This window comes from Gossypium hirsutum, chromosome A09 (genome assembly GCF_007990345.1).
Source record: "Gossypium hirsutum isolate 1008001.06 chromosome A09, Gossypium_hirsutum_v2.1, whole genome shotgun sequence".
NCBI lineage: Eukaryota > Viridiplantae > Streptophyta > Magnoliopsida > Malvales > Malvaceae > Gossypium > Gossypium hirsutum.
This window is the reverse complement of record NC_053432.1, coordinates 60,163,491-60,189,297: the sequence shown is the minus strand read 5'-3', so window position 1 is coordinate 60,189,297 and position 25,807 is coordinate 60,163,491. Positions and strand designations below refer to the sequence as shown.

Genomic DNA, 25,807 nt, shown 5'->3' with positions numbered 1-25,807 from the left:
TTGGAAGGGTTTAACCAATGATGTTAAGAGATGGTGAGAGAATGTTTCACATGTTAAGAGGTGTAAATCAGAAAAGGTTGCTTCCACAGGACTATTGCAGCCTCTGCCCAGACCAGAGAGGGCTTGGTCATCCATTTTTATGGACTTCATAGAAGGACTCTCTTGTTCAAGAGGTAAGAGTGTTATTTTTGTGGTGGTTGATCGCCTTACTAAGTATGGTTATTTTTTATTTTTTTTCCCTGGCACACCCTTTTATTGTTGTTGTTGTAGCTCAAGAATTCATGGACAATATCTATAAATTACATGGTATGCCAGATTCACTGAAGTCTTGAATAGATGCCTTGAAGGATATTTGAGATGTATGTCTGGGGAGAGGCCACAAGACTGGCAGAGTTGGCTTCTATTGGCTGAGTGGTGGTACAACTCCATCTTCCACTTGGACATCCAAATCACCCCTTATGAGGCATTGTACGACCAAGCTCCCTCTCATCACATGCCATATTTGGCTGGGGCATCCCTGGTAGCTGTGGATAGAAGTCTGCAACAACGTGAGGCCGTGAGGAAACTGTTACAATTTCACTTGAAAGAACTCAGGACAGAATGAAATAGCAAGCAGATAAGCACAAGACAGAGAGACAGTTTGATGTAGGGGATCTTGTCTACTTGAAGCTTCAGCCATATCGACAGTATTCAGTGAGAAAAGTGTTGAACTGGAAACTAGCCCCTAAGTTCTTTTGGTCATTTTAGGGTGGATGGCAAAGTTGGGAAGGTGGCTTACAAACTTTAGCTACACCAAGGTTCTCGTGTGCCCCCCACCTTCCATGTTTCTCAATTCAAAAAACATGTGGGAGTAGCACCTGTCCAAGCTAATTTACCAATAGTCAATGTTCATGGAACTTGGGGTAAGGAACCTATTAGGATTCTGGATAGGAGGATGGTGAAGCAGGGTAAGGCTGCTGTCACCGAAGTGTTAGTGGAATGGGCTAATTCTTTTCCAGAGTATACCACTTAGGAATCATTTCAGCAGCTCAAGGATGTCTTCCCTCATATTGATCCTTGAGGTGAAGAATCCTTTCGAGTAGGAGGTACTTGTTATGGGTCGAAATGGAACAAGGGGAAGCGGTGCGTTTTGAAGCTAAGTTAAATGAAATGGTGCGCAACATGGTTTTAGTTAAACGGAGCATTTTATATTCGGGTGTAAGGAGGGTGAGTCAGTCATGAAAAAGAAATCAGTTGTTGCACAAACTTCTCCTACAGTTTCTGCGATTGTTCTTCTTTTCTGTTTTCAACCGTACCATCCTACATATTTGAATTTTATAATTTCAAGGATTCATCCTATCTTCTCTACAAATCTGATCTGCACATGAAGAAAAACAATAAAATTAAATATATTTTTTAAATTAAGCAAAAAGTTTAAACTCTAAAAGAGAAAATAATTTTTTTTTTCATATTTTTAAAATTGTATACATATATTTTTATTTTTTAAAAATTAATTGGTTAGTGACGTGACGTGGTGTTGATTGTGTGGGTTGAAATGCCACACCATAAGTTAACTTCAAGTATAAGTATTTTGACCAAATACAATAGTTTGAAGGTTAAAAAAAGATGAAAAAAGAATTTAAAGGCTAAATTGTTTTTTTTTTCATAGTTTAAGAGCGAAAAAAACTCATTATGCCTAAATAAAATGCAAATAAGCAAAAGTTTGAGCTACAATTGAAAACTAACACTGAAATATTTATCAAATTTGAAAAAATAAAACAAATAATATAAACATGTAGAATTGTAGGTGGTAAAAATGCCATAGTTACCTCTATATTAGAAATAGAATCACATCTTTTTCCCAGATAAATTAATCATTATATGAGTAAATTTCATCCATTTTTATCATTGAGTGGTGATGTATTACAATCCTCATGTTTAATTTAGTCCCTCCACTTTTGCTTGAATTAGTACTTGCATGTCAACATTATTGCATCAGTCATTTTTGCTCTTAACAATAAAAATACTCTTTGATCTTGCATGCAATAAACAGAGGACATAATCCAATTACTTCAGCGTATAAATAAAAATATACAACAAACGAGGAGAATCAAATTCATCTAAAAATTAATGATATACTGCATTTAGGGTCTCCACTATCAGTGGGTCTCTGATTTATTCCAGTCAATAAAACCATACACACAGCCTGTTGTCCCCTAATTACATTACAGTAACTGTGTTTCATATCCATACAAACACCATTCAAATCTCAGACACGGCACACTATCACATATGACTCCGGAGGAAGTCCAGAATTAGCTCGTTCACGAGCTCGGGTGATTGCTCTTGAACAAAGTGGGTTCCTTCAGGCAAATATATTATATCCAAATTAGGTACAAGTTCTTTTGCCTTCCCAAACTTTATGTATTCTTCCATCCCAGGAAATTTCAAGACATAATCTTTGCAACCCATTATCAGTAACGCCGGAACTTTAACTATTGGATCTGTTATCCCAAAGTCTTCATCGAATGACCTACAAAAAGCATAAACCGGAACTAAGACACAACTAGTTTACAGAAACTTGCAATCGTAGTGTGGTTAATACTTATAAGCATTGCATTCTACACAATTCTATATGCTGATGGTATGGACGATCTGCTGCTGCTATGACCTACAAAAAGCATAAATCGAAACTAAAACTTGACTGGTTTGAAACTTGCAATCGTAGTGTGGTTAATACTTAAAAGCATTGCATTCTAAATGATTCTATATAGGCTGATGGTATGGTCGAGCTGCTGCTATTTCATATCCATAATAACAAAAGGACCATGTAATGCTCGAAATATATCACTGGTTTTTGTTAGGAACAACGCCATACCTATATGGAACTTGCAATGCAGTCTTGAATCCGGATTTCTCGTATAAAGCTCCGTATGTTGCGAGAACTTCCTCAGTGAACCAAGGTGGAAGAGGAACAGAAGCATCCACCATATCCATGATCTCCTGTTTTTCATCTGCGATTGGTATTTCACTTCTTGAGAACAGTATGTAGATGTTCCTCACAACGGTTTTAGCATCGAATCGTCCAAAATCAGCCTCCGCTCGTCCAGGTTCCTGCAGGAAATCCAAACCAAATAAAAACAGTACATTTCAACAATAAGTAATCCAAAACATACATTCCATCTTGAAATGTAGAAGCCTTCCGGGAGAGACTCTCGATACTTCCGAGGTTCCAAAGGAACATGTGGGACACCCAATGTTACAACACACGACACTCGATGGGGATGAAGCAGAGTTAACAGATAAGCAGGCCTGACCCCAAAATCCTTTGCAACAACGAAAACCTACGCACATAAACATAAAACAAAGCAACGAAAGGTAAAGAACCAATGATGCACATTTTCACTCAAGCAAACAACAGCAACATGGTGTGCATACACAAGTTTATAAACCCTAACTCATTCGAACCTTATTAATTCCCAGGTGATCTAAGATAGCAACAAGGTCGGCAACGAGGTCGGCAAAGGTTGTCTTTTCGGGTTCGGGTGGTATGTCGGAGAGTCCGTAACCTCTGTAATCGGGTGCAAGAGTACGGAACCCAGCATTCGCTAAAGCTACCATTTGGTGTCGCCATGAATACCATATCTCAGGGAATCCATGTAAGAAGAGTACCACGTTAGAACCTGAAGATGAAATTAAAAAACCCAAAATTATTCGATTAAAAAAAGTCGATGAATATGGCAAAAGAAGTGGAGAAAAATCAAATCGAAGTGGAACCCATTTTTTACCTTCACCGAGCTCTGCAACGTGAAATTTTAGACCTCTTACAGTGATGAAGTTGTGCTGGATTTGATCCATTGTTATGTGTTAAGCTTCGTTTTTTTGGTTATGTTTTTCTTTGTTAGTTCAGCAGTGAAGCTTCGTTGAAAAAATAGGAAACCGGATAGGTTTGGACCCGGATTACGATTCAGGCCCATGAGTAAGGTTTTAATAACGGTAAACTACAACATTAATCACAAGACTACGATTAAATTTTCATTTTGATTACTTAAATTAGAAGCGGTGATTAATATTTTTAAAAAATTATTTATCTTTTGATTATTAAAGGTGTCTTTTTAATTGGTATAATAATAATATTAGTACTTAATTTTTATATTTTTTATTAATTTAACCTTAATCATAAATAAAACTATAAAAAAATTAAAATTCTTTTTAAAAATTTATAAAATTATAAAAATTAAATATTAAATAAAAGTAGATAAAAAATTAAAAAATGGATAATTGAGAGAAAATTGAAATTCTCTATAAAAAAATCCAATATTCATTATTTAAAAAACATAGAAAAAAATAAATAGTAAGCAAAAATCATAATATAATTTATTTTTACAATTTGGGTTTTGAAAAATAATTTAAATGAATTTAAAATTTTGAATTGATTTTAAAAAGGAAAATTTTGTGGTATATTTTGTATTTGTTTTACTAAAATAACGCATCAAAGTTAATTTCACAAGTCTCTATAATATAAGTTCTTGTTCTTCAAGGGTTTGAAACTCAACTTGACGATATTACTACTTTAGTTTCGAAAAACAAGAGGAAGTATGTAATGATTTTTTTTTGTTTCGTTTTTTTATTTGTTATTGAATTTTATTGAATGATAATTTTATTTATTTCCATACATATTAGTTTTTCAAAAAAAAATATATTCAAGATTTTATATTTCTAGAATTTTTATGTATAATTTTTTATTTTAAAATAAATTTTGAGTTTTTTTAAATAAATTTTATATAAAATAAGGGTCAAACTGATAGGAAATATAAAATTCAAGGACTAAAATTGTTATTGTACCATATAAAAAAGTGTCATGTGACAAAGAAACAATTTTCAAAACATTAGTGAAATAAGTGATCAAAATAAAAATTTATCCATAATTAAATGATTAATAGTGTAATTTACCCATATTTTATATGAATAATATAAAAATTAAACCCGTGGAAAGATCGGACAAAGATTTCCTAAAGTCGGCTTTGAAGCCAATAGAAAGGATAATACCAAATAGTTACTTTGAGTTAGGCTATTTACAAATTAAAGTTCCATTATTTCTTTTTGGTGAATTATAAAAAGAGGGCAAAGCTCTAATAACAACGTGATTAGTGCGACTAAGACCCAAACTACACTTGGGACGATGAACACGAATAGATGGTAGGGTTAATAAAAATTAAATTTTATTGCTATAAAAATAATAAAAAATGAAAAGGGGAAATTTTATACAAGTCTAGCCTTTTCTGACCACAATGCCACGTGGGAAATTTAGATCAAGGTATGAAAATGATGCAGGAACAAAAATACAGGTATTAAATTGGAAAAATTGAAAATTGTATAGGAATTCTTTTTGCGATTATCCCAATCTATAAGAACTAATAACAAATTTAATGGCTTAATAAAAAATTTCATTGTCTCTGCACCAAACATTCTGCATCTCCCATCTCAATCTCCCCACCAACTTGCAATTCACTTCCCTTTTGAAACAACATTTCGATTTGTTCCAATGATTTCCCTTTCGTTTCCGGCACGCACGTGTGGACGAACACGACGGATAGAGCCGAAATCACCGAGAACACGAAGAACGTCCCTCCCACCGTGATGGCACGAGACAACGTTAGGAACGACATGCAAATGACACCACTACTAACCCTACTACCCACCGCTCCAAGACCGGATGCTTGAGCTCGAAGCCGTAGAGGGAATATCTCGGACGAAACCACCCAACATATCGGTCCAATCCCGACCGAGAAGAAAGCTACATTCGAGCAAACGAAGAGGATTGCGAGACCGATCCCGAACCGTTGGTCCCCGAGAAATGTCAAAGTGAAGCTCAAACAAAATAAGCTGATTGTCATCCCTATTGTGCTTATATAAAGCAAAGGTTTTCTACCTAATTTGTCAATGAGAAATATTGCAACTAAAATGAACATTGTTTTAGTGAACCCAACAGCAACTGTTGCTGCAAGAAGTTCAGTGTTCCCTTCTATGCCAGCATCTTTAAAGATTGTCGGACTATAATACACGGTCGCATCGATACCCGAGATCTGTTGGAAGCATTGGATTCCACAACCGGTGATCAACATCCGTTTAATGGCGGGACTCGGGTTTAATATCTCGAGCCATACGGCTTTCTCTTTGTACTTTTCCGCATTCGCAATTCTAGCGGTTATTTGTATTTCGGCTAACCTTTGGTCTACTTCTTTTGTATCATCATACGTCTTCAAGAGCACGGTCCTTGCTTCCTCGATTCGGTTTTGCATCACGAGCCATCGAGGGGATTCAGGGATTATGAACAAGGCGAATCCAAGGAAAACCGAGGGAGCGATCCCCACACCGAGCATGATTCGCCAATTTGAATGTACCGGAAGCCCCGAAAATACGTAATTCGAGATGTATCCGAGGAGAATCCCTAGGTTGATAAAGATCTCAGGGAAGGAAGTAAGGGAACCTCGAGCGATGGAAGGGGATATCTCGGCAATGTATACCGGGGCGATCATGATGCCGAAACCGATCCCGATTCCAGCTAAGAGTCTACCTATCATGAGTATTTGATAAGATGGTGCCAAGGCCATAATAGCTGTACCTGACTGAAAAACAATGCAGGCTAAGGCCATGGTCCATTTCCTACCAATGGTGTCTGATGTTTTGCCACCAGCTAAACTACCCAAAAGTGAAACAATGCTTAAAATTCCGACAAGGATTTCTTGTTGGGTCTCTGTTATCTTTAAATCTTGTTGGATGAATATAATTGCTCCACTCATAACACCCACATCTGTCAACAAGGTTACAACATCAACACATCTCAAATTAAAATCATATATATAAGTAAATATGTTTTTTGTTCAAAGAAAATAGGAAAAGGGTTGCATATATGTAGGACATTTGAATTCGGGTGTAGTGTTGGATATGAGTATGTGATTGGTTTTGTAAAGATTTTTGGAGGATTATATTGATATTTTCAGATATCGATATCAATGTATACTTGAGATATGAGTGTTAGAGTTGGAAGAGTATGAAACTATATTGATCAGATTCTACAAAAGGCCCTTCTATTTTGAATTTTTTCAGATTTAGTTTATAAATCTAGTCTAGGATCGAAGTCAGAAAATTAGTTTATGAAATCATAGATGAATCATAAATTTTTTAGGGTTAGAGTGTAAATTTACCATTATGTTAACATATAATTTCTTAAAAGTCTGAAGAGGCTACAAGGGAAATTTACCACTTTCGGGGGCCAAGCAGCTACCCTTTTGATCTACTCCTACGCTTTTCTAAAGTTATATTTTCAGTTCATAGGCTAAATGTTTTTAAATGTATACAATTTGATATTTTCTACACAATCAGACAAAATTACACGTAAGTAGAAAAGGAAAAAAATTATAATATTTGTCCAATTTGACAGAATTAAAAGAAAAAAAGTTGATTTTAAGATCGAAAATACATATTTTAAAATATAAAATCAAAAAATAATTAAATTATAGCAGTGAGGTTAGATTAAAAAATAATAAGGACCTTTTATAGAATTTGACAAAAAGTGAAAAGAAAACAATTACCATCATCCATTTATGAACAAATCTCCAAATTCTGTATTGATATCTGGACTGGTTAGCGTAAAAATAACTATGGCGATGGGATTAGATATTGAAGCGTGAAACAAAAAGTAAGTTAATTGTATCGTACTCAATTGTCTATCTAAATCTACCCTTAATCAAATATTTAAAAAATAACTGGATTTTTCTAATTAAACAGATAAAACCAAGACAACAATTTTAAATCAAATTTAAAAAAAAATATATTGCAAAAAGAAATTGAAAATAAGAGAGAGAGAGAGCGAGAGAAAGAAATGGTGAAGACACAAACCGTAGCCAAGAAGCACAGAATTGAGAGAGGCAAAAATGGCACAAGCCACAACATATTTCCTCGTATCGTCCCTTATATTTTTAACATTTACAATATCATCCTCGTCTTTTGCCAATTTTTGTTGCACCTTATTATTATTATTATCTGTACGCATAATTTCCTCTTCTGCTGCATATGTTTCAATTCTCTCGTACATGTTGCTGTCGTTCCCATTTTCCTGCACTCCTGTTAAATTAAGAAATTTTCGAAGCATTTTATAATCTTATAATATGTATAGTTTATCTCCCAATTTTACTATATTTTCAACAAATGAATATTTTATTAGTATTTCTTTTTATAAATTATTCTGCTTTTTCTTCCTCTCTGAAACTGTAATTTTTTATTTTTATTTTGAAGGAAAAAGAAAAAAGAATAGAGAGGAAGACGTAAGAGAAAAAATATCTTTGCCTTTTTTTTTGTTGTTTCTGAAATAAATAAAAAGATGTAGATTTTTTTGGTACTTATTTATTTTTATTTAGGTTAAAATAAGCTATAGGTCCCTGTTCAGTTTATAAATTTAGAATTTAATCCCTATACTTTTATTTCTAGGAATTTAGTCATTCTACTTTTCAGATTTTGTTAAATTTAGGTTCATTAAAACATTATTTTTTAGTTACATTGCTACCAAGTGAGTTTTTTTTTCAAAATGTCACATAGATGTTTACAGTTGGATCTAATTTTTGAAATCTAAAAACTAAAGAGACTAAATTCCTAAAAATAAAAGTATAAGAACTAAATTATAAATTTATAAAGCATACAGGATCCATAGCATAGTTTAGCCTTTTTATGTATTTATGGATATTGTCATTTTTTTAGGTTCCGACAGGACCAAGCAAGGATACGAGATTTTCTATAAAACTAATTAAAAAAATTAATTAATTATATACATAATCTATTTTTTTATAAAATATGTAAATAACTTAAAATCTAAAATAAAAGTTAGTGTAGTCAAAGTGTTTGGTACTACCAACATGCCACGTGAGCAATTGGGATAAAAAAATTAATTTTTTGATGGCGTCACTTGTATAAATATTAAAAAAATACTACAAATATTGAAAAAAAAAGGGTTTAAAACAAATTTTTCTTTTTTCTGGTAGAGCCAAACAATTTGGCGCTATCAATTCTTTGCCAAACAATTTGGCGCTATCAGATTCTTTGTCCTTTTTCTTATTTTTTTATTTGTTTATTATTTATTTTTTAAAGTATTTATTATTTGTTTTATAATATTTTAAATGTTTTATAATATTTTTTATTCAAACATTTTTTTAAATTTTTTTTAAAATTATTTATTATTTTTTATAATATTTTAAATGTTTTATAATATTTTTTATTCAATTTTTTTTGAATTTTTAAAATTATTTATTATTTATTTTATAATATTTTAAATGTTTTAAAATATTTATTTATTCAAACGTTTTTAAAAAAATTATATTTAAAATTTTAAAAAATAATATTTTATTTAGTAAATATTATAAAACATTTAAAATATTATAAAATAAATAATAATTAATTAAAAACAAATTTTCAAAAAAAAAGAGTTTAAATTAATTAAGAACTAAATAATAAAAAATTATATTATCATTGTCTCTAAATTTTACAAATCATTATTTAACACAAATTTATTTGTACAATTGAGACTGATCCATTCATTAATCGAAATTATATCTATGTTTATAAGTATGATTGAAGCCTTAGTTAGTGTTGCTCTTGTCAATTGTTTAGTTATGGCAAATCGAGAAAATACATATACAATTCGATTTAATACAATTTTGAATTTAATTGAAAGTATTATAAGGGTATAATAAAATATTTAAAAAATTAATATATTTTTTTAAAATAGAGATATTTGTAAATTTTTTAAGATTATTTGTGAAATAAAAAAAATACATTACCAACATAACAAATATATATATAAATTTCAATTAGTCAAACATTTCCATGAATATTAAAAGGATTGAATAATTAATTAAATGATTTAAAATTTTCGAATTAATAGAATTGATAAATTTTGTTTTGTATATAAAATTTATGTCTCAAATTCAAACTAAACTATTGAATACGAATGGATTAAAAAATTCAAATAACACCAAGTAATTAAATCAAAAATAAATAATAAAAAAAAGATTTTGGTTGAAAATTTAATTAATTAATTTTATGAAATGGAGATAGATGTTTGAGGTTGAGTGATAAACTTAGATTGCTTGGGTTGACCAAATTAAAATTTCTCCCATATCTACGTAGTATGTTATTCCGCCCACCAGATTAAAGGGTAATTGAAATAATTAGAAGAAGATGTGTAAGTTGAATGATTTAATTTTAAGATAAACAACTTGAGAAAATTACTATCAAAGAAATCATTTAGATGATTGCGTCTTTAACATATATTAAACTACTTTACATACCCATGAGTTCTTTCTATGTATCTATTAAAATCATTTTGTAAATAATTCATAAATAATTTACCATATTATAACTTTATTTACAATAAGTATTAGCAGTAAGTATTTTTAATCAATTATTTAATAATAAGTCGATTTTTCAAAATGCTAAATAATTTTATATTTTAAGTTTTGCACGTATTAATTTAAATAAATGAAATTAAAAATAATATTTTTTTACTAAAAAACTAATAATTTATTAAAATAATTTATATACAACTAAGGCAATTTTTTAATGATTCACGGATTCGGCTTTATGTATCAATTACATTTTATAGCATTTCAACAATACTAATATTTAGAAAATAATAATAAACTAATACAAATATTTAATTTTTAAAATTATGATTTTGTATTACGATAAATATATAAATTAAAAAATTATTCTTTAAAGTAAAGGTAAATTAATATAAATCCAAATAAATTAATTTAATTCAATGACATTAATAGTGTATTGGATATTTAATATTTAAGACTCCATTTAAAAAAAAGTATATTCAATTTTATCACATCATGAATATGGAAAGGGTTTTAAAAGGATCCCCTTGAACGTTTAATAATCATCTTTTAATTTTGCATAAGTTGCAAAGGGGAGAGGATCCATTAAAAGTCCCTTTAACCCTAACTCCCTTTTGGGTACAAGTTCATGATATTCCCATGGGTTACTATTCTGAAAATTTGGCTGCATAATTGGGAAATTTTATAGAAAGTCTTCTAGAGTACGATGGCTCGAGTTTCGGGAAAGAGAATAAAAATTTTATGCGGATAAGAGTTCAAATTGATATTCGTCACCCTCTAAAAAGGAAAATACAAATCATGTTTTGTGGCAAATGCTCTTATGTCAGATTCAAGTATGAAAGACTGACCCCTTTTTTGCTTCTATTGTGGCTGTCTAGGTCATAGTGATTCCTTTTGTACAACCAAGATGGAGCTAGGGGCAAAAATTGCTAACATGGGCTGGGATCTGACTTTACGTGCACAGACAACAAGAGCCCAAACAATGAGTAGTGTTTGGTTAAAGGAGGAAGGAGGAGTTGTGAGCGGTCTTAATGCAAATCCCAGAGGAAACAGTAGATGGGGAGATGTTAGAAGTTTTGGCTGTGATACAAATATTGACCCTATCTTAGGATTCAATTTGGAAGGAAAAAAGGTTCACCTAAGCCTAGAGAATGACGAAACATTGGGTGGTCAAATTCAAACGACAATGGATCATGATCTGGAGAATGAGGTGATTATAGGAGAGGAGGGGAAAAAGAGGCCTAGAGGGTACATTGAAGAAAGCAGTACCATGAGGGAAGAAATCGGAGAATGTCTGAAGTTACTCATTTATTATCGCCGGCTGTCAAGAGGCAGGCCGACCGACCGCAATGAAAATCTTAAGTTGGAACGTCCATGGTCTGGGGAATCCATGGACAGTTCGAAGACTTCGGCATAGGCTGAAATTACATTATCCCCAAGTGTTCTTCTTTATGGAGATAAAAATTAATAAGTATCAAATGGAAAAAGTTTGGCGGAGTTGCGGGTTTCATTTTGGTATTGATGTTGATTCAGTTGGTTCTAAAGGGGGACTAAGTTTAGCATGGCGAGGGGATGCTAATATAATGCTACAAAGTTTCTCTAATCGACATATTGATGTGATTATTGAGGATGTAGGTGATCAGAAGAAGTGGAGATTTATAGGTTTCTATGGTTCTGCTAACACACATGATAGGGATGATTCATGGAATTTGTTGAGACGTTTAAGTAATAACGAAGAGTATCCATGGCTGGTTTGTGGGGACTTTAATGAGATCTTATATGGCTTTGAGAAGAAAAGAGGTCTACCTAGAGATGAGAGAAGAATGGAAGCTTTCTGAAAGAAGTTAGCTGATTGTAGCTTGGTAGATGTGGGTTATTCAGGTAGTTGGTTTACTTGGGAAAGAGGGAACCTCCCAGAAACGAACATTCAAGAGAGGTCAGATAGGGGTATACCTACGGAAGAATGGATTTCTTTATTCCCAAATTTTCAAATTAAACATCTCCCCCATTCATTCTCGGACCATTGTCCACTTCTTATTAGTACAGAGCACAGAGTTGGAAGGTTGATTCAAAAAAACTTTTAAGTTTGAGGCCAGGTGGGTTTTGGAGGAAACATTTTATAAGGAAGTTAAATGTATTGGGAAAATGCCGGAAGTGATCTTTTCAGCAAGCTAGATGATATCAAAAGAGGTTTAACGAGTTGGGCAAACCAAATTTGACGGTGCAAAAAAATGAAAACAGAGGTCCTAACATCAAAGCTGGCAAAATTACTAGAATCTGATAGAAGTGATGAAAATTTGGCAGAGCTTAGTAATACAAAGATTAATTTGAATTTTGAGATTGAAAAGGATGACTGCTACTAAGAGTAGAAGGCCCGAATAAATTGGTTGAAACTTGGAGACAAAAATACAGCTTTTTTTCATAAGCAGGCGACCCAAAGAAAAAAGTGTAATTTTATTCACAATATGCAGTTTGAAGACGGCATAGAGACAGAGGAGGCTAAAGAGATGGAAGAAATTGCTAGATCATATTTTCTGAAATTATTTTCAACAGGAAGACAAGATAACTTCTTTAAAATCTTGTTCGGAATTGACAGATGCATTTTTGAGGAAGATAATGAGAAATTAAAGACAAGATACACCAAGGAGGAAATAAGAGAAGCTCTATCAGGATTAGGTCTTACAAAAGCACCAGGAGATGATGGTTTTCTAGCCTTATTCTATAAAAAATGTTGGCCGCTCATTAGGGAGAATGTATCTACTTTTTGCCTTCAAAGATTAAATGAAAGTATGTAATTATGCTCGATCAACAAAACAAATATTGTACTAATCCGAAAAATTCTAAATCCTTCCAGTATTACTCAATTTAGGCCAATTAGCTTATGGAATGTGATTTATAAATTGATAGCTAAGGTCATTGCTAAACAGCTTCGGGCAGTGATTCATGAATGCATTGATTCAACACAAAATGCTTTTATTTCAGGAAAACTGATTTTTGATAACGTGTTACAAGCTTATAAGGTTCTGCACACTTTAAAGCACAAGACAGGAAAAAAAAGGTTTATGGCTGTGAAACTAGACATGAGTAAGGTATATGATAGGGTTGAATGGAGCTTTGTGAATGAGGTAATGAAGAAAATGGGATTTGACCCATGATGGGTTAGTTCGTTAATGAATTATGTGTTTACAGTATCATAGTGTAGTTTTCAACAGAAATGTAGGAGAAAATTTTCTTCCATCTAGAGGTCTTAGACAAGGGGACCCTTTCAGTCCGTTTTTGTTTTTACTCTGTGGGGAAAGGCTTTCGAGTCTAATGCGGCTGGCGAGAACAAGAAACATTATAAAAGGAGTTAAAGTTTGTCGAAGTAGGCCAACCATCTCTCATTTACTCTTTGCAGATGACTGTATCTTACTTGCAGAAGCTACTGAAATGCGGGCACAGTCACTAAAACAGGTTTTGAATGAGTATGAGAGGAGCTCAGGTCAATGTGTTAATTATGATAAATCGACTGTATTCTTCAGTTCAAATACACAAGAAGGGGAAAGGGTTGCAGTTTCGAACATAGAGTAAGGTCAACTGATCTAGAAAGATATCTAGGGCTCCCTAATATGGTGGGAAGGAAAAAGAGGTCGTCATTTCAAAATTTGAAGGATAGATTTAAACAACGAATTGACAATTGAAGTATAAGATATCTCTCCCAACGAGGAAATGAAGTTCTTATTAAAGCTATACTCCAATCTATCCCAACTTATACGATGGCTTGTTTTCTACTTCTTAAAACTCTATGTGCTGAATTGGAGGTCATAATAGTTAAATTCTAGTATTGGTGCGCTTGGAAAGATTTATGCTTATTAAAAGAAGATGGTGGCCTTGGGTTTCGAAATCTTGCGAAGTTTAATGTTGCCTTTTTAGCAAACAGGGGTGGCGTCTTATCAATTCCCCAAATTCATTATTAGCCCGCGTTTTGAAGGTAAAATATTATCCTAATTCTAATTTCTACAAGGCTCGGTTAGGAAATTTACCTTTGCTTACCTGGAAAAGTGTCTGGGCTGCAAGAGGGCTTCTAGAGAAAGGATTATAGTGGAGGGTTCGGAGAGGGGATCAAATATCTGTTTGGGATGATTTATGGATATCAGGAAATGAAGCAGATAGAATATCGAATCAAGACAACAATGATAATATTAAGTTAGTTTCAAATTTAATCGAAGCCACTAATAGAAGCTGGAAAACAGAGGTCATAAGGAATACCTTCCGAATGGATGTAGCGGAAAAAATTCTGAAGATCCCGCTAGCGGAGACAGCACACGAAGATTTTTAAGTATGGAGAGGGGAGTTGACAGGGGAGTTCTCCGTTAGGAGTGCCTACAAGCTATTACATGAAATTTGCTTGGATTCTACTACTATTATTTTATAGACCGAAATTAGAAATTTTTACAGAAAACTATGGAAATTATACATCCCCTTAAAAATTCAAATTACAGTTTGGAGAATATCTTGGAACTTCATTCCATCTCTTGTCAACCTTAGGCTCAAGAGGGTTGTGGTGGATGCCCAATGTCCTAGATTTCGCCAAGAAGAATAGTACAACACTCATATTTTTCAACAATGTCCATCTACAATCAAAGTTTGGAATCAGTTAAGACTAGCATGGGTTTTAGGCCATAATAATCTGAATATGTGGCAATGGTTTACCTAGGTCTTTGATAAAGGAACAGATGAGTAGATCCGGCTATTTTGTTGTGGTCTTTGGTTAATCTGGTTCAGCAGAAATAAGTTATTATATGAAAGAAGACATATAACAGGAATCGAAATAGTAAGACAAACTCAGAACTATATGGTAGAACTGGATGCAATAGAGGAGAAAAGATTTACTCTTCAACCAGCTGAAAATACTCAACAAATACGTAGAAGGGGAAGGATCACAGTTTATTTTGACGCAGCCTTCAACCGACTATCGTCCAGATCGACTACAGGTTTGCTCGTACGGAACGAGGAGGGGGAGATCCTCGCACCGAAGGCAGTCATGCACTCCGAGATAGCAACTCCGTTCACGGCAGAAGTATATGCAATATTACAGGCAATAAAATTAGGGATTTCTATGGGGTTAAACAAAATAGAAGTAGTGGGAGATTCGAAAACTATCATTAAGAAATGCCAAAGTATTGATACAGACAAATCGGTCATTGGAGCAATTATCAGAGACATACAAAGCAAAAAAGACAGATTCCAAGAGATCGACTTTCATTTTATTCCTAAGGCAAAGAATGTCTACGCTCATGTTATAGCAAATGAAGCCCTTAAGAGAAGAGAAAGCTTTTACCTGATTGGAGGAATCCCAGATTCGGTTCACCAAGCAGTGGAGAGTTTTTGGCCAAAAGCTCCAGACTGAGTGAAAGAAGAAATGAAAAGTTGTGAAGTGAAAAGTAGCAGATGAGAAGTTAATGCATTTTTTGAAAACCTGCTATAATTAATGGCTGGAACGGTTGATTTGAAAAGATGACAGCTATTGGTTTCCAGCTGTTTGATTTGACTGGCACAGGATAAGTCTTAGTTCCTATTTTAGTCTAGTTAAATTCAGACGAATTGGGCTAGTTATACTAGTTCTCTCTTTAGGCCCGATTCTAAATAGACCTTTACTTCTGTTTTCTGATTTCTTTTATTTCTATTTTTATGGATTTTAGCCCAAACTCTGCTTTCATGTATTTTAGTCATATAAATAAATCCAGTCAGATTTCTTATTCAAAAAATAAAAAGTCTATCCCGAAGTCTATTTAAAAAAAGTCACCTACCTTTTTCTCCTTCCCACCAACATTCTTTTCTTCTCATTCACTCCGCGGGTCTTTTCTCTTCTCAATTTGCATATCTGTCTTGTGGTTATCTTTGTTGTTTTCACAAGTTATGATAGACAGATGATGACACCGGTTGTTCGCTAAAACTCCATCGACCACCAGTATTTTTTCTTGGAAAGGTGGTGGCTCTTCGTCAGCTTATTAATATGTTTATATTTTGAGAGTATTTCAAAATAATAAATAATTTCACTAGTCGATTTGATCCCGTGTTGTCTTAAGTTTTATATTTTTTTATTTGTTTTTTCATTGTTTAATAAGTTTTCAGTTTTAGAAATTTTTGTCTGCTTTTGTAGCACATTTTTTTAATCTTGCTTATGCACGTAACCTTAGTTTTACAAGTGATTTTAAGGATGGTTTTGTTGTTGTCCTTTCTAGTTTGGTGAATGCACAATTCTTTTGTCGATTTTTACTTGCCGCTGGACTATTTAGGGTTGATTTCCTTATCATATTAAGTGCTTGCAATCACTCTAGATATGTTGTGCTTGAGTTGTGCTAAAATCAATTGTCAACGTGTCATAATATTCTATTCATGTTAAAACTAAAGTCTTTGTTGTGTTGATGGAGCTTATCATTTACCATTTACGACGAGTGGTTGTTATTTTTCCCTCCAAAATTGTATGATTTTAGTCATTGAATAAATTAATGAATTTAGCTTAAAAAAAAGTTTATCTGTTTAGGCAACTTTATATTCACATGTGTATTCTTAATTTAATATATTAAACAAAAACACAAGTTGATTGATAGAGGTCTAGTATTAATATTACAATATTAGCATTGATGGTAATTTGTATTTTTTTTTTTAAACATAGTAAGAAAGAGAAAAACTGAATAGAAAAGTTTACAACACAATTTCTCTAGCTATAGCATAGCTATCCCTATCCTCCTGCATCGCAGTTAGTAGCTCCTCCGGTGAATTATGCATGGGATATGTATTAGTATTATTGATCAAATAGTTATGTTTAATTATGATATGTATTAGGTATGATTTTAAAATTTTAATATGAATTGTTAACTTTTAAAATATAATGTAGATCCTAATTAAAATGTCTTTTAAATTTATAATGTAGGTCATAATTAATACAAGAAATTAATTTATTTTTAAATAATAAATTTGGTAGGAAAAGAAAAAAATCATAGCATTATTAAAAAAATACGTCTATTAGATAAGTAATTCATGATGGAGATTTCGTATTTTAAATTAATTGATTCTAAATTCTTAATTTTTTTTAAAATTAATTAATAATTACGTGATAATTTTATATATTGATAAATGGCAAATATATTGAAACATCAAATTACTATAGTGTGTATATATATGATTATGACATATAAGGTAAAAAAAATTTTATGTAACAAATATATTTATAAAAATTAATTTAAAGATCAAATAAAGTTTTAGTTAAAATAATAAATACATTGAAAAGTATAGTGTTTCGATTTCAAATTTTATCAAATGCATTTTTTAGATTTATATGATTTAAATGACAAAAATATCCTTAAAAAAATATTTGTTATTTTATAAAAGGAAGGGGTTTTTGATAATTATTCAATTGAGTTGGGATTCAATTGAAGGATGACAGTAACTCAGTAATAATAACCCATTAAACATAAATATGATATAAATTAATGATAAATATTCTTAAATGTATTGGTTTTATAATTTTTTAATGTAGTAATATCATTATTAATACCATTACATTGGCCCATCTATAAGTTCTATATTGATTTTTTTATCTATATTATCTTCAAACTTCTATTTTAGCTAGTGTTGTAAGTAATTTGCTACCAATTCCATAGAAAAATTGCTACATTCTCGGTGGTGAAGATGCAAGGTAATAGTATGGTTGTAGCTTTGGCTATTGTTGAGGTGAGAAGATTAGAGCTATTTAAAGTTCGAAGGTGATATATGTTTGATTAGTCATTAAAAGTTGGGTTGAATGACGAATGTTTTTATCCTTTGTTTATTCGGCTGTTTTGTTATTTTGACTAAAAAGCTGGTTGAGTTTTCCCACTAACTTTCTAGTTTCAATTATGCATATTGACGGAGAAAAAAGAGAAAGAGTAACAAATGTTATTATAAAATTGTTTAGATTTTTAATATTTTTATATAAAATCTTTGAATAAATCAATTTATTCATTTAAAAAAAAACTATGCTTTCCTTCTAAAAGTATACCATTTATCCATGTTCTTTTTTATTACATATTTTCATAACTTTGTCATCTTACAAATTGGATGTCACATAACCTGAAACTTATTAGATTTCTTTTATCATATTATATATAAAATTTCTCATTAAATTAATGCTACGATTTAAAATTTTTAATATAATTTTTAAAATTTAATCTATTCATTTAAAATTGCCTATTTAGTTGATTGAATTTTAGTTTGATTTATATCTGTATTATTATTAGTATAGGAGGATATGGATTTGAGTGCGCTGAAATGCATTATACTCCTATTTAAGGGTTAAGGAGGGCTATAAATAATTTTAAACATTAAATAAAAAAAGTTAACTAAGATAAGAATCTATAATAATATTAATGTTTAAAAAAAACTTCCTATTTAAACTATAGACTCCTAATGAGTATTTAAAAAAAAAACTGCCCACGCTATTTTTTTTTTATATATATATATTTATATATAAAATATTACTATTTTTTTCAAAATAAAATTGATATATAAAATATTATTTTTAGCTATAAGAATAAATTATAGTATTTATTAAACAAACATATGAATTCTTCATCTTAATTATTTTTATATCAAATCCAAAGAACAAAGTAGATGATTTAGAGTAAGTACAAAAGAATAAATTGCTGACGAAAACCAAATCTCACTTCAAAAAAAATAAATTTATTACTTACATCAACTATTTAAAGCAAAACCTACCACGATCACATTAGTTGTCAATAGGTTAAAATATACTACGTACTACAAGTCCCTGAATTCATTTTTTATTTGTAATTTAGTTTTTTTTTTATTTTTAAAAATTTAATCTTTTAATTCTGTATATTTCAAAATTTAGGTTTAATTGCTAACACTGTCAAAATTTGAGACAAATCTCAAATTTATAATGTTATACTTGAACTTTGATTTTGTACAATTATATACATGAAATTTTGATTTTATTTAATTCTCACTAACCACTAACACAATTATGAATATAACATCATTTTACATTTACATATTACATACAAAAATAATTATATTTATCTAATATGTATATCAATATATTTATTTCTTTAAGTATGTACATTTGAATCAAAATCAAAATTTTATATGTAAAATTATACCAAATCAAAGTTCATGTATATTTTAAAGATTTATCCTTTATTTTTTTTTAAAATTCACTGGTGTAATATTTTAAAATAAAATACTCATTACAAAAAACATTCTCAAAATAAAAATTAAAACTGTGATTATAATTAAATTTATATTTTTTAATTTGAAAAGTAAACAACCACATTTGAACATCGATAAAATAATGAAAAGCAATGCAATATTAAAAGAAAAACAAATCCACCCCAACAGGCAAAGATGTGGTGTTTCCACATGTTATTTAAGACAAATGTCTGACTTTTCTTTTCTTTTTTTTTTAGAGAAAACAATTTACGAGGTTATTTAATAATGGATTAGGTGTAACTAATCTTCTTCATTAAGTTTCAACTAATCACCTCAAATTGTTATTATCATATGTCAAAAATATTACTATATTTAGGCTTTCTATTAAAAAAACAATATTCCCAAATTCACATTAGTTAGAAAATATGAATAGTTAACAATTGATTAACATATACTAAAATCTTAGCGTATAGGTATTGTTGTTAATATAAAAGGATGTGAGTTTAAGTGTGCTGCAGCACATTATTTTCTTATTTATAGACTAGAGAGAGACAATAAATAATTTTAAATATTATATCAAAACAAGTAAATATAACCCAACCTTTGTTAAAAATTAGATAAAAGTATAAAATATACAATATAGTGGATCAAGGTGGCGTGCATATTGTAAATTGTCTTTAACATTTGTCAAAGAATAGAAATTCTCTAACGTGCATTACCATAAAGTCTAATTTTATGCATTATAAAACCTCCCTTTCATCTTCATACTTCATAGATCACATTTGTCATTAGACCAAAGTATGGTTTCTCTTTTACCACCATCGGTGGCCATATCTGGCGGCGGCGGCGGCACCACCACTTCTTTCCTTCCAAAAACTTCCCAACTTTCAATACCTGGTAAACGAAAGCCAAACTTCATATCCAAACCAGTGTCATGCAAAGCCACAAATGGTGATGATCAAAACAAGTTTGATAGAAGAGACATTCTCCTTGGCCTTGGAGGTCTTTACGGCGTATCCTCGCTTAACGAATCGTTAGCATTCGCGAAGCCAATCACCGGCCCAGACTTCACTCATTGCGGTCGACCGGACCTACCTACCGGTGCTGCAAACATTAATTGTTGCCCACCGAAGTCGACGAAAATCGTGGATTTCGTCCTCCCTCCTTCGAATGCCCCATTACGAACTCGACCAGCAGCTCATTTAGTTAATGGTGATTACTTGGCTAAATTTTCCAAGGCCATTGAGCTAATGAAAGCTCTCCCTGCTAGTGATCCACGTAGTTTCATGCAACAAGCAAATGTTCATTGTGCTTATTGTGATGGAGCTTATCATCAATTAGGGTTCCCTGATCTTGATCTTCAAGTTCATAATTCATGGTTGTTTTTCCCCTTTCATAGATTTTATCTTTATTTCTTTGAAAAAATATTGGGGAAATTGATTGATGATCCAACTTTTGCAATGCCATTTTGGAATTGGGATTCTCCGGCCGGCATGCAAATGCCTGCTATTTATGCAAACCCTAATTCTCCCCTCTACGATAAGCTTCGTAACGCCAGTCATAAACCGCCGACCCTCCTCGATCTCGATTACAACGGCATTGATGAAACCTTGTCAAGTAAAGATCAGATATCGAGTAACCTCAACGTCATGTATAGGCAAATGGTGTCTAATGGGAAAACTGCTAAACTTTTCCTAGGGAATGCTTATCGTGCCGGGGAGGAACCTGACCCCGGTGCCGGTTCCCTTGAGAACATCCCTCACGGGCCGGTCCACATTTGGTGCGGTGACAATACGCAACAGAATTTTGAGAACATGGGGAACTTTTATTCGGCCGGGAGAGACCCTATTTTTTATGCTCATCACTCAAATGTGGACCGGATGTGGTCGGTTTGGAAGACATTGGGAGGGAAACGAACTGATTTCACCGACTCGGATTGGTTAGATTCGGCTTTTCTTTTCTACGATGAAAATGCTAATCTTGTACGTGTTAAGGTTCGTGATTGCCTTGACACTAAGAAATTAGGATACGAGTATCAAAACGTCGAAATCCCTTGGATAAAAACCAAACCAACACCTAAAAGGGTTACAAGTAAAGTGAAAAGAGCTTTGGGAGTTGCCAATGCGGCGGAGACAAAGAAAAAGGTTGTAAGAATTGTTAAGTTCCCTCTCGTTTTAGACGATATCGTCAGCCTCGAAGTTGCGAGGCCGAAGAAATCAAGGAGTAGAAAAGAAAAAGAAGAAGAAGAGGAGGTGTTGGTGATTGAGAACATCGAATTCGACCGACATCAAGTGGTGAAATTTGATGTGTACATTAACGATGAAGATGACACGGTGATCGGACCAAACAACACTGAATTCGCGGGGAGTTTCGTCAACGTGCCGCATAAACATAAGCATGGGAAGAAAATGGCGACATTTTTGAGGTTAGGGTTGACGGATTTGCTGGAGGAATTGGATGCTGAGGATGATGATGGTGTTGTGGTCACTTTGGTGCCTAAATTTGGTAAGGGTTTAGCTAAGATTGGTGGCATCAAAATTGGGTTTGCTCGAGATTGATCTATTAGTTTCATGTTTTTTTTACACACGAAATTATTAATTGTCTCATGTTTTGTTTATTTATTGAGATGTACTATTACTATATCTTGTTTTAGCAATAAAAAAATAAAAAATATGGAGACATATATTTTTTTTGTTTGCGATGGTGAAATCTCTCTATTATAGGGATGGAGTTAAAAGACACCCTTTTACTATTAAATAGATTAATTTAATTTTTTTATTATTAAAAAAATTAAATAAAATTAAATTTTAATAGAATTAACATTTACTCTCTAAAAAATATTGTTTATTGTTTAATAGATAGTTAATGTTTTGAAATTTTTTATAGTTATGCAAGTGAAACATTTTATTTGGAGTTGAATAGCAAATGAAAAATATATATTTTTCATGTCATTTCTTAAATAGTAAATATTATCTTTGTTATAATTTGATCTTATTTGATTCTTTTTTAATAGTACATGAAATAAATTGATCCATATTTAATAATAAAGAGACTAATTTAATTACTTTTATTACAGTCACAATACCATGCACCAAATTTTTTAACATATAGTTAATTAATATATACTTTAGAAGTTTTTATTGCTTACAAGTGAAACGGACTGCAAATAAAAAAAATCATGTCATTTTTTAAATAATAAATATTTAATGTACGGATTTTTTACCCAAATAATATATAAAAAATTAATTACGAAAATGGTATGGAAATAGATTAATTACAAAAATAAGCATTTGCTACAATGTTTTGCTAGTGCCGTTTGACATATTGGCGGCATTAGACTGAAATGTGATGACCTAAAATATTCAAGAACCTGACATGTAAATTTCCCAAAGGTGTCGCCTGATAGTGTGGTGGCACCAAACCTTAAATAGGGTTAATTGCTTGATAAACCCTCATTGTTTATTATTTTTTATTCTTCTGCAACACGAAAAATAGAAAGATCTCTTACCAATTAGTCCAAAAACTTTTTCCTACCAAAAAGCATTTTTGTAAAAAAAAAGCCGATTCCAACTGAAAATAAATTTTATTTATTTTTCAAAAAATAATTTTTTTGTTCATATTATATCTGACATAAAAATTAACGACATTGATAGTAGTTTTCTTTTGTTCACATTATATTTTGAAACTATAAATTTAACTAGTAATTATAATTTATACATAATAAGATTTTTCTAAAAACTTTTATAATTATAATTTTATAGTGTGCCCACAAATAAAATTGGTAATAAGGATAATTATAATTTTATTATCAATTTGGTTTACAGACATATTGTAGTATAATATAAAAGCTTTAGAAAATTCTTATTATGTATAAATTACAATTATTACTTAAATTTATAGTTTCCAAATATAATGTGAGCAAAAGAAAACTACTATCAATGTCGATAGTTGTTATGTCAGATATAATATGAACAAAAAAATTATTTTTGAAAAATCAGTTGGAATTGGCTTTTTTTACAAAAATACTTTTTGGTAGAAAAAACTTTTTGGACTAATTGGTAAGAGGCCTCTTTATTTTTGGTGTTGAAGGGGAATAAAAGAAAAATAATAAACAAGGAGAGTTTATGAAGGAATTTACCCTATTTAAAGTTTGGTTGCAAAGCTTTTCCCAGCAGCCAATTTAAATGGAAAATTTGCATATCAAGTCCCTAGATATTTTAGGTCATTATGTTTTAGTTTAGGGCCGCCAATATGTCATGCGACACCTGCGGAACACTATAACAAATGCCTATTTTCGTAATTAATCTATTTCTCATACCATTTTCTTAATTAAATTTTTTAAAAATATTATTTGGATAAAAAAGCTTTAATTTACACTTTAACAATATTTAATTTTTTAATAGTCTATGAACTAAATTAATTTATTTAATTATAGAAAGACTAATTTGTGATAGTTCCTATAATCAAGGGAATTAGCGGGAACTTTCATCGATTTATGATTCAACATTTGATAAACTTTAGGACATGATTTGGTATATTTTACTTTTACAAGCAAGATTTAAATATCGTTACAATATTTTAATTCTTAAATTTTTACTTTTTTTTATTATATCTTAAATGGAACATTTGTCGCCTCTAGAATTTTGTTAGTAAAATTTGAAAAACTCCATTAATAAAAATATAAAAATATTTTTAATATTGATTTTATATTTGATTTATTGATAAATAACACTTTAGATTAGATTAAATGGATTGAATAAAAATTAGATTTCGAGTTGGATTTTGTATATCATTTACTTTTATGGTTGAATCCGGAGCGGGTAAAATTATATTAAAGTTAAAAAGTCACGTAAGTTTTGAGGTATAGAATCAACATATCATGTCGGGATTGAGGCGAGCAAAAAACTACTTATCTCGTCTAATTATCATCTTTAAAGTTAAATTAAAATATAAAAATTAAATTTGAAAATAAATAGATAAATGAACAAAATAAATCAGATAAGTCAAATTAAATGGGTAATCTAACCCCTAAAGAAAAGTATACTTTGCCCACCTAATATCACAATTTTCGTTGAAGCCACTTGCATTTTTCTTTCTTGAGGTAATGCGTCATATGTTAGAAAAAATGGGTTAGTTTCAAAGTATAAACATGAGTTGCATTTTTTTTTTTGGTTTATTAACAAAGTCAACCTTAATTAATAATTATCTTGAGATTTGTCATTAGGGTGCACATTTTAATCCCCAATTTTCTTTGCATGAATTCATACAAAATTCTCTAGTGGTACACTTGAATTTCTGAAAAATATAATGAAAATAAAATTTGGTTTTGTTTGATTTTTTTAAAAAAAAATATTTCGGGATGATTTTCGGATTTTTAAAATAATATAAATTGTATGAAAAAAATACATATAAAAGGTGTATATACTTATTCTGTAATGAAATTAAAGTTACTGTAAATATTTAGAGAAATTTATTATTCATGCTTTATATAATTGTTTAAAATCACATATATAATGTACAAAACAATTAATTCTCACAAATTATATAATAAAGGAATTTAAAATCTAAATTTTAAAAATCATATTCCCTCTCCCAAACATAACGTAAATTGATAATAGTTTTCATTTGAAAACATTTCATATGAATCATGAATGTACAAATTTCTTTCTCAATATTTTATTTACAAGAAAAGATTATATAAAATAGGGATACTATTTATTTTCAATAGTCTAATATCACATTAATCAACAATTTCATCTTAAATTTCAAGATTTTTATTTAAATTTAATTTTTTTCAATATGAATATTTAAATTTGAAGTCACTGTTTTGTACAATCCTTTCTTTCTTATCTACAACAAAAGTGTAACCCTCCAATCTCATATTTAGAAAAATTAAGATTCCGTTTTATAACGGATTTGTTAAAACAAAACTGTGATGTTTTCCAACTAAGTAAGTCCAGTCTTACAAGTTGGACACGTGTTCTTTCGAGACGCCATTCTTCGTGGCATATTTTTCCTTCTTCTTGGTGTTGGTGTCGCCTCATTTCTGAAAAAAGAAAAGACAGAAGGAAACATTAATAATTTTACATTTTCGTGTAAATTAGAACTCTTAAATAGGTGGGTATAGTTTGTTTTGAGTTGAGTCAATCTGGTTTTTAATATATATTTTTTTGAATTACTTTAGGTTTGGATTGTTTAAGTTTCTCAAATTGAATTATTATAGGTTTAAGTCTTCTCTC

General features: G+C 30.9%; 4 protein-coding genes across 4 annotated transcripts; 2 read left to right on the top strand and 2 right to left on the bottom strand.

Moving 5' to 3' along the window:
- Positions 1-2,094: 2,094 nt before the first annotated feature.
- Positions 2,095-3,954, bottom strand: LOC107889001 (epoxide hydrolase A). The gene is made up of 5 exons (XM_016813287.2): positions 3,768-3,954; positions 3,448-3,662; positions 3,156-3,323; positions 2,858-3,093; positions 2,095-2,512 (listed from the first exon to the last, which is right to left on the bottom strand). The coding sequence occupies exons 1-5, from the start codon at positions 3,835-3,837 to the stop codon at positions 2,266-2,268; spliced, it is 936 nt and encodes a 311-aa protein (XP_016668776.2). The 5' UTR covers positions 3,838-3,954; the 3' UTR covers positions 2,095-2,265.
- A 1,230-nt stretch (positions 3,955-5,184) lies between these two features.
- Positions 5,185-9,130, bottom strand: LOC107889000 (probable polyol transporter 4). Its single transcript, XM_016813285.2, has 2 exons — positions 7,882-9,130; positions 5,185-6,793 (listed from the first exon to the last, which is right to left on the bottom strand). Exons 1-2 carry the CDS (start codon positions 8,132-8,134, stop codon positions 5,427-5,429), a joined length of 1,620 nt encoding a protein of 539 aa, XP_016668774.2. The 5' UTR covers positions 8,135-9,130; the 3' UTR covers positions 5,185-5,426.
- A 6,080-nt stretch (positions 9,131-15,210) lies between these two features.
- On the top strand, positions 15,211-15,765 carry LOC121206016 (uncharacterized). Its single transcript, XM_041076173.1, has one exon. The coding sequence runs from the start codon at positions 15,211-15,213 to the stop codon at positions 15,763-15,765; it is 555 nt and encodes a 184-aa protein (XP_040932107.1).
- A 4,580-nt stretch (positions 15,766-20,345) lies between these two features.
- LOC107888998 (polyphenol oxidase, chloroplastic) lies at positions 20,346-22,245 on the top strand. Its single transcript, XM_016813284.2, has one exon. It carries the CDS (start codon positions 20,369-20,371, stop codon positions 22,124-22,126), a length of 1,758 nt encoding a protein of 585 aa, XP_016668773.1. The 5' UTR covers positions 20,346-20,368; the 3' UTR covers positions 22,127-22,245.
- Positions 22,246-25,807: the final 3,562 nt, after the last annotated feature.

Excerpts from the sequence above, each read along its gene's own strand:
- LOC107889000 (XM_016813285.2), bottom strand. The coding sequence starts at position 8,134 with ATGCTTCGAAAATTTCTTAATTTAACAGGAGTGCAGGAAAATGGGAAC. Across the intron at positions 6,794-7,881 it reads TTCTGTGCTTCTTGGCTACG|ATGTGGGTGTTATGAGTGGA; the intron begins GTTTGTGTCTTC and ends CCTTGTTGACAG.
- LOC121206016 (XM_041076173.1), top strand. The coding sequence starts at position 15,211 with ATGGTAGAACTGGATGCAATAGAGGAGAAAAGATTTACTCTTCAACCA.
- LOC107889001 (XM_016813287.2), bottom strand. The coding sequence starts at position 3,837 with ATGGATCAAATCCAGCACAACTTCATCACTGTAAGAGGTCTAAAATTT. Across the intron at positions 3,663-3,767 it reads CGTTGCAGAGCTCGGTGAAG|GTTCTAACGTGGTACTCTTC; the intron begins GTAAAAAATGGG and ends TTTCATCTTCAG. Across the intron at positions 3,324-3,447 it reads ATCACCTGGGAATTAATAAG|GTTTTCGTTGTTGCAAAGGA; the intron begins GTTCGAATGAGT and ends TTATGTGCGTAG.
- LOC107888998 (XM_016813284.2), top strand. The coding sequence starts at position 20,369 with ATGGTTTCTCTTTTACCACCATCGGTGGCCATATCTGGCGGCGGCGGC.